Below are 14,280 nucleotides of genomic sequence, written 5' to 3'. Positions count from 1 at the left end.
CTAAACCCATCTTTGGACAGCTACAGCATTAACCAAATTTGCTTCTTTTATTGTTGAATCAAAATTTTCAATTGGTTTTACAGGGAACGAGTAATTCAACGTGAAAGCTCTTGAATCATTTGTATTTGCCTTCACATGATCATACAAAGATTGAACAGTATCAGTGGCATTGCAACGATATATTTCTCTTTTCCCAGTAGCATATCTGATCTGTACTGATGAATCTCCTTTTGGGGCTTGGATATCTTCGTTCTCCTTAGTTGAGGATTCGGTTTCTAAAGTGTCAGCAACAAGTGGTTGTGAAGGTGAAGCATCACCAGGAATTGGAGAACCCAATCTTTGGCCTGCACCTTGAAATCCACCCAGTTTTCTCTTTTGAGCCTTGTATGATTCGTCCAATTTTTTATAAACATTTACATCTACTTCCTGACCAAATTCAACGTTTAATAATTTTAAAGGAGCTCTACCCTGATTCAATTCATTCAAGTAAAAACTATTGGCAGGATCATCGTAACGATATAACTCACCTTCACCGACTTGGAAACCTTCTTTCCAAAAAGTAATCTCTCTTGTGACTCTTTCTTGTTTTCTTTTATCACTTATAATCCCATTATCTTCTACAACTTCAGAAGCCCCGTTAATCACAGAACCTAACCTATAACCTTTACCTGAAAAGTGTTCTTCTCTTTGATTGGAATCATCATCATCACTTTTTGGCAATTGCTGACCACCTCTTTTGGCCTTTTCTAATAAATCTCTAATTAAAGAGTTAGAATCATTAGGATCAGTAATTTCTAAACCTGAAGTTTCACCACCGGCAAAAGTATTTCTTTTATTCTCATCTTCATCTTCATCATTTTGACCTTTGACCATTTCAGCAAAACTCATAAATTTACTATTACTTCTACTATTGTTATTTGATAATTTGGGAGAAGTAGAACGATTCCTTTCACTTCTTGTTTCTGTTTGTTCAGCATAATATGCATTAATAGCATCACCTAAATCACCATTATATTCATTTAAATATTTTTCTGCAACTGTAGCAGAAACATTAGCCATAGCCATAAACTGTTGAACGTTTTCACTTGACATTACTACTTATTATCGTTATTGACTTATAATAGCTTTTATAATTAATAATTCCAAAACTGTACCCAAATAAACAGATATCCAACAAAATATTCTTTAAGTATATAATATGTAAAAACTTTAGTACCCCTTCGAAATCAACAGTTTCAAACAATTGATCCTCAATATCTATATCTACCTCTTAAATGAACAATCAGTTGATATACAGTTTGAAGTAATCAATTTATGTGATTCTATCTTTTTTGAAATGTTTAAATAAGGTGATCTTGAATTATATCGCGTTATCGAAATTTAAAGGTCAACTATTAGAATTTTAATATAAGGTGAAAGGACTGGTGAAGTTTTGAATTTGACGAATGTTGAATGCGTTCTATTTTTAGTTAGTTTATCAAGATAACTTATATAAGGATATAATTATACACAGAGGTATGAAAACAGAGATTGATAATTGATAGTAATTGATCATCAACCGGTTCATAGTAAACTATTGAGAAAATGTCCTTTTCTCAAAAAATTAACATAAAAAATGGTTAGTTGAGAAAAGATGCAAATAAAGAATGTCTCTTTATTCCATTTAATTTTTGACTAACTTTATTTTTTTTCCCATTTTTTTATGGGCAAGTCCGGTAATCTTATTATCATAAATTGGAATAAAGTCAGATTTTCTTGTTTTTAGATAGTATCATTAGTTCATGATCATGATGAAGTGGATAGGTAAAAAAAAGTTATGATGTTGAATCGTCATATTTATAGATAAGAAAAATAAAAGGTTGAATCTCAATTCAATCGTATAAAATCCTAGACTCAAGCTTTGTTTTTGTATTCCTCACGGAAATGCTTTGCCGCATCAACCATATTGGTTAGGGACAATTTGGTTTCATACCAATCTCTTGTTTTCAAACCACAATCTGGGTTGACCCAGAATTTGGCAGCTGGATAAGTTTCCAAGATGGTGTCAACCTTAGTGATAAATTCATCCTTGGAAGCAACTCTTGGAGAATGTATATCGAACAAACCTAGACCGATGTGGTTTGGATAGTTCTTGAACTCAGCAACATAGTTTGGATCATCCTTCTTGGAGAATTCAATGGAAACAACATCAGCATCTAAAGCCTTGATATGGTTTGGATCCAAATCAGAGTAACAGAAGTGAGAATGGATTTGAGTTTTGTCTTGAACACCGGCAGTTGCGACTCTAAACGCTTCAGCGGCCCAGTCCATGTAATCCGATCTCTCCTTACCGGCTCTTAATGGTAAACCTTCTCTCAAAGCAGGTTCATCGACTTGAATGATCTTAATACCAGCAGCTTCCAAATCTTGAACTTCATCTCTCAAAGCCAAACTCAATTGCAAAGCTTGTGTCTTTTGGTCAATGTCATCTCTTGGGAAAGACCATCTTAAGCAGGTGATTGGACCTGTCAACATACCTTTGACTGGTTTGGTGGTAATGGATTGAGCGTAGACAGACTCCTTGACAGACATTGGCTTTGGTCTGGATAAGTCACCAACAATAATTGGTGGTCTGACATATCTAGAACCATAGGATTGAACCCAACCGTTTTCGGTGAAGGCGTAACCTTGCAATTGTTCACCAAAATATTGAACCATATCATTTCTTTCTGGTTCACCATGAACCAAAACATCTAAACCAATTTCTTCTTGGAACCTGATAACTTTTTCGATTTCAGATTTAATGAAGGTTTCGTATTCTTCTGGGGTGATAGTACCTTTAACAAATTTGTTTCTGTTAATTCTGATGTCCTTTGTTTGTGGGAAAGAACCGATAGTTGTGGTTGGGAATAATGGTAAGTTGAAAATTTCCTTTTGGACAGTAACTCTCTCGACAAAAGGAGACTTACGAGTAGCCAATTTATCATCGATAGCAGCCACCCTTTTTTGAACAGCTTCATCATTAGTCAATACAGAGTTCTTTCTTGCAGTGATAGACTTCAAATTCTTCTTGAATATATCATCGACAGAAGTGTCACCATTCAATTTAAGAGCAATGGCGACAACTTCCAAAACTTTTTGAGTGGCAAAGGAGAACCAGTCTACGATGTTGCGGTCCAACTTATGTTCATTGTCCAAATCGACAGGGGTGTGTAACAAAGAGGATGAGGTAGCGACGACGATGTTCTTTGAGGACAAGTTGTATTTGTCGATAATTGATTGAACAAAAGCGGTGGATTTAGCCAAGTCATTCTTCCAAATGTTTCTACCATCGACGATACCTACCGACAAGATTTTTTCGTTGAAATCGATAGATTTCAAGATAGAATCCAATTGTTCTGGGGATCTGACGAAGTCGAAATGGTAACCCTTAACAGGCAAGTTTTGCAAAACATCCAAGTTTGGTACAACAGTACCGAAATAAGTGGTCAAAAAGATGTTAATCTTTGGAGACAGAGCCTTACCCAAATAATTGTAAGCCTTTACGATGGCGTCCTTTGCTTGTTGGTCTAAATCCAAGACTAGCACAGGTTCATCCAATTGGATGTCAGTTGCACCAGCATCGATTAATTTTGTGATAACTTCCTCGTATAAAGGTAAGAATTTATCCAACAAAGAGATTGGGTCTAGATCCAAAGAATCTTTATCAGCTTTACCCAAGGTTAAGAAGGAGACAGGGCCCAATAGTACAGGTCTAGTTTGTATACCTAATTTTTTTGCTTCTAAGAATTCATCGATTGGTTTACTACCATTAAGTTTGTAATCCATACCATGAGAAAAAGTAGGTCTAACGTAATGGTAATTTGAATCGAACCATTTAACCATTTCCAAAGCGGTGACGTCTACATCTTTTCTTTGTAGACCTCTACCCATAGCGAACAAAGTGTCCAATGGGTCTAAATCGTATTTTGAGTAACGATCTGGGATGACGTTAAACAATAGTTCCAAATCCAAGACTTGATCGTAAAAGGAGAAATCATTACTTGGGATATAGTCGACACCTATAGATTGTTGTAATTTCCAATTCTGTTCTCTTAATTGTTTGCCGACAGCTAACAGTTCATCTTTGGTGACGTTACCTTTCCAGTAACCCTCGGTAGCTTTTTTCAATTCTCTATTTGGACCAATTCTTGGGAACCCCAAAACAGCGGACTTTACCATATCTAATTGATGTTGTTGATGTTGATGACGGGGAGCACTGGTATATGTATGAATATACTAGTGTGTGGTTTGATTGTGTTAATCTGTATCTCTGTAGGTAGAAATAAAAGAAATATAGGGATAGGAGTAGAACAGAAGAGAATAAAAATAAAACAAAATAAAAGAAGAAAAGTATAAATATAAATAAGAGCTGGGAATTGGAGAGTATGAAGATATCTTTCAGAAAAAGACTGCTCTTTATATACGGGATGGTTGGGGAGAACTGTTGGTGTTGTTGTCGGTTAGTGGGCGGTTAGTCATATTGCAGCCAAAAAAAGGGGGGGAGGAGGAGCCAGAAGGTAGAGTGAGCCTGTGCTGGGAATAAGAGTAAGAGTGAGAGTAAGACTGTGTTGTGGTGTGGTCTAATGAGGACCCAAGATCCCAAAGCAACAGTCGGAGAGAAGAGAACAGAAGACACACTTTTACTTTTACTGCTACTGTCTCCGTCTCCGGCTCTGGTCTCGGTGCGAGGTAGAAAATGAGAAAAGTAGTCATGACCATGCCCCCTTGTGTCTATCTCCATCTCTCTCTCTCTCTCTCTGTGGCCATGTGATGATGTTTGGGGGAGAAGGACGACACACGCGAGGACGCCACATCTGTGACGGTGAGAAGTATGCTGTTGTCCTGGCATACGAACTGTGGGTTATGGGTCCCATCTGTGTCCTCCTGTACGTTAAAGGCTGAACGATGGCTTCAACAGAGCACGTGCAATATGCTTTCACAATGTCTTGCATGCACCATCAGCCAGCAAAAGTAGCAGAGACAGAACGTACACCACACACTCACGAAATAGTTTATGCTCGTTTCACACTCTTTAGATGTAATGACTGGAAGCTGACTCTGACTGTCGCTGTCTCTTAGTGTAAGTTGACTTCTTCTCATCTATGACAAAACCACACCTCTACACCCACACCACAAACGCTCTATCATAATACACAATGATATGGTTCCACCCTTGGAAACTTGACGTTCGTTTGTATCTGCAATTGGATCAAAGATGATACAACCGTCCTGTCTGTCTGTCTCTCAATCGAGGTCTTTCACCTGGGCCATGGCAGGCATGGGGGGATTCCTTTATTGGAAATTCCCCTGCGAGAGAGAAAAAACACCTACCCGGCCCTGGGGAACTTTGTTTTGAAGCAAATTCCAAGGTCACATGCTATTCATGTGATTATCATGTGATAGCAGATGCCCTGATGGTAACAACTTTCGATGTGGCAGTATGTAGATACATGCATTTCCCGTTCTAACGCGTTTGGTACACCAAGATCAAAATAAGTCGCGATGACCTCCAAACTGTTCAAGATGGATCTTAATAGATGAGCGTTGGAAGACATTCACACACACACACATATATATAGATAAACTGTGATAGAGCAAGATAGACATCAATTGTAATATCTGAACTGTTGTGCCAAACGGAGAAACACAATTGGAAATATAATCAACATGAATATTAAAATAGAAGATATAAAGGAAATACCAATTAAAACAGAGAATGATGGTGAATCGAGATTAAATAAAAGACAGAAAACAACCTCTTCTCAACCGCAGAATTTAGTCTTTAAAAGATTTATCACTGATAATTTAATTGGGGATAGAATTGACAAACTGGTTGATACTAAAATTGATAATTCTGCAAAGGCTAATAAGTTAACCAATAATTCAAAATTAACTTTGAGATATAATAAAGATATTGATGTCCAATCCTTGAGAATGATAACGTCTTCCAGGAAAAATGCTAATAAGTTTACGAGAGTATTTGCAAGTAAACCTGACAACAACCTTATCCGCTATTGTCAAGTTTGTAGCGGTACAGAAGTATGTAATAAAGAAATCGTATTCCCCTCAAAAGATCTTTTAAGTAGAAGAGGGGCTGAACGTTGCGAAGATCATGTTAAGGATGAACATCCTACAGTATTCGTTTTAGAAGATATTATGGATTGTTTAAATCCAGATCACCCTCCAGTTAAAAGGCTTTTCTCTAAAGGCCGGATCACTCCCAACATTGTAAATATGATTAAAAATGTTAAAGAAACTACTCAGAAAGAAAGAATACCAGTTGAAGATTTTGCTATGGCTTATGCCCACCTGGGAGTTGCCTTCTCAATCTGGGATAGTAAGGTTTTTAGTAAGATATCTAGGAAAGATAAACAACGCTTGTCACTTAAAGATCACAGAAGAAAGGCTTCGGATTTTGTCAAGACGATTTCAAAAAGAGTTGTAGATTATTTTCAATCGCAACTGAGTGAGGATCAGAACTTTAAATCTACCACAATAGTCAATTATCCTCTACTTGGTGAAAGTTTAGAAGAAATCATCGTAAAAAGAATTTCAGATTTGAAAAACTCGAAACCTCCATATGTTAGCATGGAGACAGATGTTTGGAAGTCCAATACAAAACTCCCATATAATGTCGTAATTTTCAATTTTACTACTGGACATTACAAGAAAGGGAGTTTTTTGGCAAAGTATGATAAGATTGAATCAAAGACAAAAGAAAATGACAAAGACATATTACTTTCTACATGTAAAGAATATGACACGAATACATTATGGAGTAATACTTGCACAGATAATGATTCTTCGATATTGCATTGCACCACTGCTCTAATTAGGAGCCCTGAGTATCCAAATTATGCGGGACATATTGTGTGCTTATCCCATATAATAAATCTTGTTTCCGAGCAATTCATAAAGTGTATATCATCAGAGAAAGAAGTTAATAAAGAATATGATTCTACCTTAGATGATAATTTTAGTGAAGGATATGATTCTATTATAGAATTCAGTTCCAGTGAAGAAGATAATTTCAGTGAAGAAGATGATCCTAGTGGGGATAATGACTTCAGAGTTGACGATTCTGGCGGTAGTGATTTGAAAAATTGTTCCAAAACAGACATACCTGAGTTAGCATCTAGCAAGTTTGAAAGTAAGCCGCCACTTGTTATTGAGAGGCTAAATAATTTATATGATGAATTAAGGAAATCTGAGGAAAAAGTGGCAATATATGAAAAATATGTAAAAACCCAAATCCCATCTTTTATTCCTATAAGATGGAATATAAATTACGAAATGCTGAAAACATTCGTTAATCATTATGAAGATATCTCTACATTTTTTGAATTTTGCAGAGGTCAAGGAAAGCCAATTCAAAATGAGTTGAACAGGGAAGATTTTGAAATGGCAGAATTGTTACTCGATATACTATCGTCTTTTAATTGTTTAACCAAGTTTACGTCATCGAACAAAAATATGTCACCTGTTTATATTCGGATACTAACTTTTCTAAGGAAAACTATGAAAGAATGCAATGATAAACTAAGGGAAATGGGGGACACAATTTCTGATTTCTCACCAGCGATCTATTTGGTAGACAAATATCTAAAACAAGCAAAAGATAACTTTCCTCTAATATATGCTAGTTCAGCATTTTGTCCATTTGAAGATGACGTCTTCGATTATTATGGCAGCCATTTCAATGAAGAGTTAAACCCAATTAATGAATTCGCTGAAATTGCAATTCAATTAGGCAAAGTTGATTTTGAGAAATCTGTGCCTCCAGGCAAAATGTCTAAATATGAGTTTTTGTGGAATAATGAAGCATATTTAGATTCAGAGGAGAAGATATCTAAGTGGTGTCGAGAATACATACAACGAAAAATATATGATGAATTGGTTGAATATTCAAAATTCGTTGGCAATAAGTATTTTGAAGTTTTAGAAAAAGTGTGTAGAAGGAGGAAAGTTGAAGTTGAAAAGATTGAAGGTTGTTATCATTACAAAAAGATCATTGGAAATAAAGGAGCCATGAAGTCTAGAAAGTTATCTAAATGTGAAATTTACATAATTGAGTTAATTACTTACTTAGGATTGCAAGAGGCCTATCGAATTGAAACAAGCAGTGTCGGAAATAAACTAAGGAATCACATATATATACCTGTGGCAATGGATTATCTAATGTCCTTTTCTGTGACGTCAGTTAATACCGAAAAATCTTTTTCCAAATTCAAGATGGCATATAGCGACAAAAGACATAAACTAAAAGATGACACAATGTTCTCCTTGGCAAATTTAAACATGATAGGAAATTCAAAGCTAAATTTGGATATACAAGAAGACTTTGAAACCACACCGTTGGATGAAGTTTTAATGACTTTAAAAAGCTTAAGTAAATAGTTAAACTAACCAAGGCTGTATATATTTAAATCTAAATCTAAATATATGCTGTCGTCCAGAACATTAATACTAAGCCCTATAAAAGCCTAATCTTATTCCCTTAGTAGTTATCTAATCAAAATGTTACCCGGTATTGTTTTGAAATCTTCTACTGTCCCGATTAGGAAAAATTCAGTTTCCGGCCATGTAATCACCTGACATTCCTAACTTTCATCTAATTTAACTTAGTTTATTTTAATTTGCTCTATTCGTTAACAGCCCAATCCAAATAAACAATTATTATTATTTTGACGCCAGCGTTTAGAGAAAGTGATTATTGAAATCGTCACACAACTACATCTCAAAACGACTTCCAAGAACAACCTTCCCGCGATACCGACACCTAAACGACTTACCCTCACAATCACCAGATTTCTCTTTCCAGATACCTTTTATTGTCTTTTTGATTGTGTTACCCGGTGATAAGCATGTGACTGTACTATATCACGTGCTTAATATATAACACATTCGGTATATTCTGTATTTTTGATTTTTTGCTTAGTCTTGAACTGTTCCTCTCCCATCCTATCCATGCACAATTCAAAGGTCAAATTGAAAATGAAAAATTAAAATTTAAATATCCAGTATTTGTAGACAGCAATGTTGTCAACTAAAGGTATTCTGCTATAGCAATGATCTATTGATAAATTGGTATTCCAATTCCATATCATCATATTAATATCCACTATATTATAAATCCCATCCCACCTCACCCTTACACGCATATATATAACAATAAACTCAACATGGATGAAAAATCATACAGGAAAATTACTGCAAGACACGATGAATTGATAAAACAAAAAGCTACTCTACAAAAAGAATATACCACTCTATTACGAAAAGTTGTATCGATTGCTCATATCCTGAATAAAAACTATCTATTCGATAATAAAATAAATACTAGCACGATAACAGATAATCACAAGTTCATTAATGATATTAAAACACTAGAGAAAGATTATTTTACAAAAATAAAAATTTCAGAAAGAGCACAACGTAAATGTCCTGATTTAAAATGGTATAATAAACAACTTGAAATAATTTGTAATTCAACAGAATTTAAGTTACCAAAAGAATTAAATGATTCATATATAGATTATAAAAATACTTCGATATTATATAATGACCAATAATAAAGTATAATGATTTGTGTTTTTTAAATACTTCTCTCTTTGGCATGGATCGCAATTTTATTGAGATGACTGTGCAATTGCATTCTTCAAGGACTTTTTATTGATAAATAAATTGAATAAAAATTTGCGAATATTAGGTTTAAATCGAAACTTTGTCATTAATTCAAATATCTTATAAAACATCTTATAATTTTCAAATACTATTTCATATTCTTCTTTCAATTCACCAATTTCTTTGATCGCTTTATTCATCAATATATGATTGCTCAATTCACAGACGCTTTCCACCACTTTATCAATTATTTTATCATATCCTCCTGTGTCTGATTCTATCTCAGCCAGTTTTTTGCTACTACTTATACGTTTGCCACTCTTGATAGCCTTGTTCTCAATTAATGGATTCTCGTTCTTATATTTTTCAGTTAACATGTCGTCTAAATTTATCTTGATGGGTACTATCTTTTCTTCTTCGACGAGATTACCACTACTGATATCAAAGGATATCATGCTCTCTTCAAACGTATCATGTATCTTCCATTGGCTTTCTTTGTATGATAAATAAGAATCAATGCGTTTCGGAGTAGCTATGCCAACTGGTTCTCCAAAGACATTATAACTACAAATCCATCCCATCTCATCTAGAATTTCACACCCTTCTTTAGTTTTAGCGATTAACCCCAATGCGTAAAATGCAGTTGAACGAACTGATGTTACCGTCGCCTCATAAGTTAACGTAATAAAATCTTCAACGATTGAATAATTATCAATTAAGCCAATACCCAATGGCGTAGATCCTATGTACCCACAACACCATATGCAACACTTTAATTCTATAATATCTTCTAGAGACTCATTGACTTTATCGCCATTCTTTAATTCAGTCCTATACTTCTTGATAACATTCATAAACTTTACTAGATCGCCACTTGTTGTTAAAAGGTTTATACCGTCGTCTGTCTTCGCTAAACTTTCGTAGAAATGTAATGGTAATCGATTACTAACCTCAAAATTATAAACATTATTGTTGCCAAACGTTTGGAAATTGTCAATGAATTCTTCAACTATACTAACATATTCAAGGTTCTTATTCAAAAGCCATGACTCCCTCTCATGTTCAATATATTGGATCTCATTTAGGATTTGGAACCCATATTTTGAACTCATTAGTTCAAATAAAATAGGTGAACTGATAAATACCATTTGGTTTAATGAAGTTCTTAGCCAGGTACCAACTTCCGTGGAAGTATTCTCATCTCTAACTACATGTTCATATAATGATTGATCAGCAACTGCGACAACTTTTGGTGATAAATCGAATAATTGTCTTGTCAACATCTCTAGCATATATTGTTGTAAAGAGTTATATTCTAACAACAATTTAGGTGTCAAAGCCTCTTTGGTATTGTTATTCTGTCCTTGGTTATTAATCATCTCGGTAATTTCTTTTAAATTGTTACTCATATACTGTGTTGAATTTAATCTTATTTGTTCATCTCCTATAACCAAAGCCTTACCCATAATTGTACGACAATGTGGTGAAAATCTTAAATCTATCTCTGGTAAGGTATACATTAAATATGTGAAAGACAATTTGTTCTCAATTTGAAACATTTTATAGATAACTGTAAAAAAATTCCATTTATCTAATACTTTGGTACCATTTAATGATTTTGTTAATACACCAATAAATTTGAAATAGCCGACGACTGTTTTTGTCTTCAATGAGATCTCGTTAAATATATTTCCATCGGTTTTACCTTCCATTGCACGGAATAGTAAGGAAGCTAATTGGGGTATGATTTTATTATCATCCATAAGTATTTTCATACCTTCTGATGTTAATGTCAGCATTTTGAAAAACTTACATCCAACTTGAATATATTTTTGGGCTAATCTTGATTTCTTGTCGACATTCGAAAACCTTTGTCTTAATGGTCTATAAAAGACTAACAATTTCCTTATAAACTTTGTTTTACCCAATTCTTCTAATTGCCTTGCGTTGGTCAATGGACCTTCTAAAAGCTCTTGGATAACATTCCAGTTCCATAATGAAAAATCCTTCACCTGTAAAACTTTTGAATCAAATACCATTCTTCTAAACTTTAAGTCATCGACTTGTCGTATTAATGTATTTGCCTTGATATCCTGTGAAATTTTTTGAATATTATCAGTATAATTTATCTTTTCTAAGCCTAAAGTATTCCTATTCTTATTTAAAATATAGGTTATCTTACCAAACTGGTATGTTTCCCTAAATATTGATACATCACCCTTCGGTATAACGTCATTGAAAAGTGTCAATTCTGCATCAACTAAGTTAGCTGCCAAATTTAAATATTCAATCAATAAATATCTTGCTTTATTAACCAAAGTATCTTTGTATTCATCGATCTTATTGTTATTGATAACCTTTAGTAATTGATTGACAAAATTGCTTTTATTCAAAATCAATATTAATAGCGCCACATTTTGGTTTATTGGAATGCAATCTTTTTGATATGATGACGCAGGGTATCCAATTATCTGCGTAGATTTCGATTTGAATTTGTATTGTAATGGCTTAATTCGGAGAACATCAAGGAAGATATCTACCAAATATGATGCACATAGGGGTATTTCAAAAAATGATAATAAATCTTTTAATGGTTTGAAATTATTAATTGAGAATAACCTGCATCCATCTGCATTTTTTAATGCCTTAGAAATTAATATTGCAGAGTTTTGTAACCTTTCCACATTTGATGCTGACTTTGTGTTGGTATCAGAAAATGTTGTAGCCAACACTGATATAGAGAAATCTTTTAAAAAATATTTCCTTGTTTCTTGAGTTGATATCAATTGTAAAATTGTATCTAAGATAATCTTGGCTAAGGAAAATGAAGAATAATCTTGTAATAGATTCTCTAATACTCGAATACCATTACATTCTGTTACTAATTCTGGATCAATGAAACATAATTCTAATAAAGTCTCCAATGCCATATTCTTTAAAGAATCTTCGGGCTTTTCGATGCAACTAATGAGTGCTTGTAGCATGCTTTTTGAAAGTTTTTTATGCTCACCAAACGTTCTTGCAAGCTTCAATGCTTGTTCCCTTTCGATTTGAAATATATTTTCCTTTCCCAAAGATATTACAATGAATGCATCAATCTCCAACTTTTTTAGAGTTTCTATAAATTGTGGACCATCTACCAAATACCTACATATACGAAATGCAGCTGAAACGACAAATTTATCGTCATTTAGTAGCAATTGCTGCAAAGTTGGAAGAAAAGGTGTCAGCAGTAAGTCTTCTCTAATTTCTGGATGGTCCCTTAAAATTGTTACAAAATCATTAGCCTTCCTAATGATAAAGTCCACTGAAGTATTTGATGTTTGTAAACTTTGCATGTAGTCACTTATTAACCATATGGCAGTTTCTCTATTTGCTGCAATGTATTCATCAGTGGAGTATTTCCTAGAATATGTAAATTCATCATCTCCGATATTTAAATCTTCATCAGGTATTAATGAATCATACGATATAGCATCTTTCCTTTGCAAGCTTTCACGTAAACTTATATCTGAAGTATCCGGCCTTTCAAATTCTGTATCATAACCTTCATCTTCATAACTATGCGATATTAAATCTTCTCTTGATGTATTTGCAGAGTTCAGAAAGTTCCCATCTAAAGCATTGTGAGGTTCTATCGATTTTACAGTGACCTCGTACTGAAGTTTGGATTCGGATATTTGTTTCTCTAATTTCTTGATTGAATTATCTAATTCTCTAATTTGTGTATTAGCCTTTATCCTCATTGAATGCTTCTCTAAATGGCTTGTAGAATAAGTACCTGTATAAATATTCAATGATGTGGATTTCAATAATGTCTCTGCATCTTTCTTTTTCTTTTTCGTTTGGTATAAAGTTTGATTCAATTGATTAATATCATTCTTTATCTTCACAAGGTTCTTATTTAGTGAATTCTTCTTCCATTTCCCCTGTAAAGGACTGTTTGGAGATATAGGGCCATTGTCAGGTCTCTTGGTAGATAAGAATGAGGTTGATAATACTAAATTCTTTCTATTCTTTTTGGTTCCATTGCTTCCACTGCTTACGGTTGAATTTGTATTACTAATATCGGTATATATAGTATTAGATCTTGAACGTAATGCAGTTGCCTTGGGACTAGTCTCAGTATTGTACATCTGTTGAAACTATTATAGCTGAGTCTTGTTTAATCGGAACCTCTAGCAAGTTAATATCAGTTCCAAGCAACGAACTTTCTTGAAACAAAACGGAAATATTAGAATAGGATCTAAATATTGACCTTAAAGACTCGGTTTTAGCTCCGATGATTATTCTGATCTTATATCAATCATTTTAGTCTTTGAGTTGTAACTTAACTTAAAGTACGTACCTACCATAACTAATAAATGAGTTCATTACCTAACTTTCGTAAAAAAGGCCCCTCTATGAACAATCACGTGATTAAAATGTTGGAATACATCAACTAAAGTTAAACATTGAATACATTATCCAGGTAGATACTGTATTTTAAAAAGTCTCTTTAGTTATCTTAACTTGAACCAATATATCATATATATTTATAATTCAATTAAATTATTAGTATCAGTGGTTATCAAAATAAATATTGAATGGTGTCAGACCAATTGTGAGATAAACTATGTAGTAGGTAAAGGAAAA

At 33.9% G+C, this 14,280-nt stretch overlaps 5 protein-coding genes across 5 annotated transcripts; 2 read left to right on the top strand and 3 right to left on the bottom strand.

Annotated features, from left to right (window-relative positions):
* Positions 1–1,092, bottom strand: SHP1 (protein phosphatase regulator SHP1; the record flags this gene model as incomplete). The annotated part of the gene is made up of 1 exon (XM_001644235.1): positions 1–1,092. One exon carries the CDS (start codon positions 1,090–1,092, stop codon positions 1–3), a length of 1,092 nt encoding a protein of 363 aa, XP_001644285.1.
* An 801-nt stretch (positions 1,093–1,893) lies between these two features.
* MET6 (5-methyltetrahydropteroyltriglutamate-homocysteine S-methyltransferase) lies at positions 1,894–4,200 on the bottom strand (the record flags this gene model as incomplete). Its single annotated transcript, XM_001644234.1, has 1 exon — positions 1,894–4,200. The coding sequence occupies one exon, from the start codon at positions 4,198–4,200 to the stop codon at positions 1,894–1,896; it is 2,307 nt and encodes a 768-aa protein (XP_001644284.1).
* A 1,488-nt stretch (positions 4,201–5,688) lies between these two features.
* Kpol_1030p35 (uncharacterized protein) lies at positions 5,689–8,418 on the top strand (the record flags this gene model as incomplete). Its single annotated transcript, XM_001644233.1, has 1 exon — positions 5,689–8,418. One exon carries the CDS (start codon positions 5,689–5,691, stop codon positions 8,416–8,418), a length of 2,730 nt encoding a protein of 909 aa, XP_001644283.1.
* Positions 8,419–9,203: 785 nt separating this feature from the next.
* IES5 (Ies5p) lies at positions 9,204–9,593 on the top strand (the record flags this gene model as incomplete). The annotated part of the gene is made up of 1 exon (XM_001644232.1): positions 9,204–9,593. The coding sequence occupies one exon, from the start codon at positions 9,204–9,206 to the stop codon at positions 9,591–9,593; it is 390 nt and encodes a 129-aa protein (XP_001644282.1).
* Positions 9,594–9,650: 57 nt separating this feature from the next.
* TSC11 (TORC2 complex subunit TSC11) lies at positions 9,651–13,790 on the bottom strand (the record flags this gene model as incomplete). The annotated part of the gene is made up of 1 exon (XM_001644231.1): positions 9,651–13,790. A coding segment is annotated over one exon (4,140 nt), but the record flags the coding sequence as incomplete, so codon positions are not given.
* Between the last annotated feature and the right edge of the window lie 490 nt (positions 13,791–14,280).

The sequence above is a fragment of the Vanderwaltozyma polyspora genome, genomic scaffold (assembly GCF_000150035.1).
Source record: "Vanderwaltozyma polyspora DSM 70294 KpolScaffold1030 genomic scaffold, whole genome shotgun sequence".
NCBI classification, from domain to species: domain Eukaryota; kingdom Fungi; phylum Ascomycota; class Saccharomycetes; order Saccharomycetales; family Saccharomycetaceae; genus Vanderwaltozyma; species Vanderwaltozyma polyspora.
This window is presented reverse-complemented; position numbering and strand designations above follow the sequence as displayed.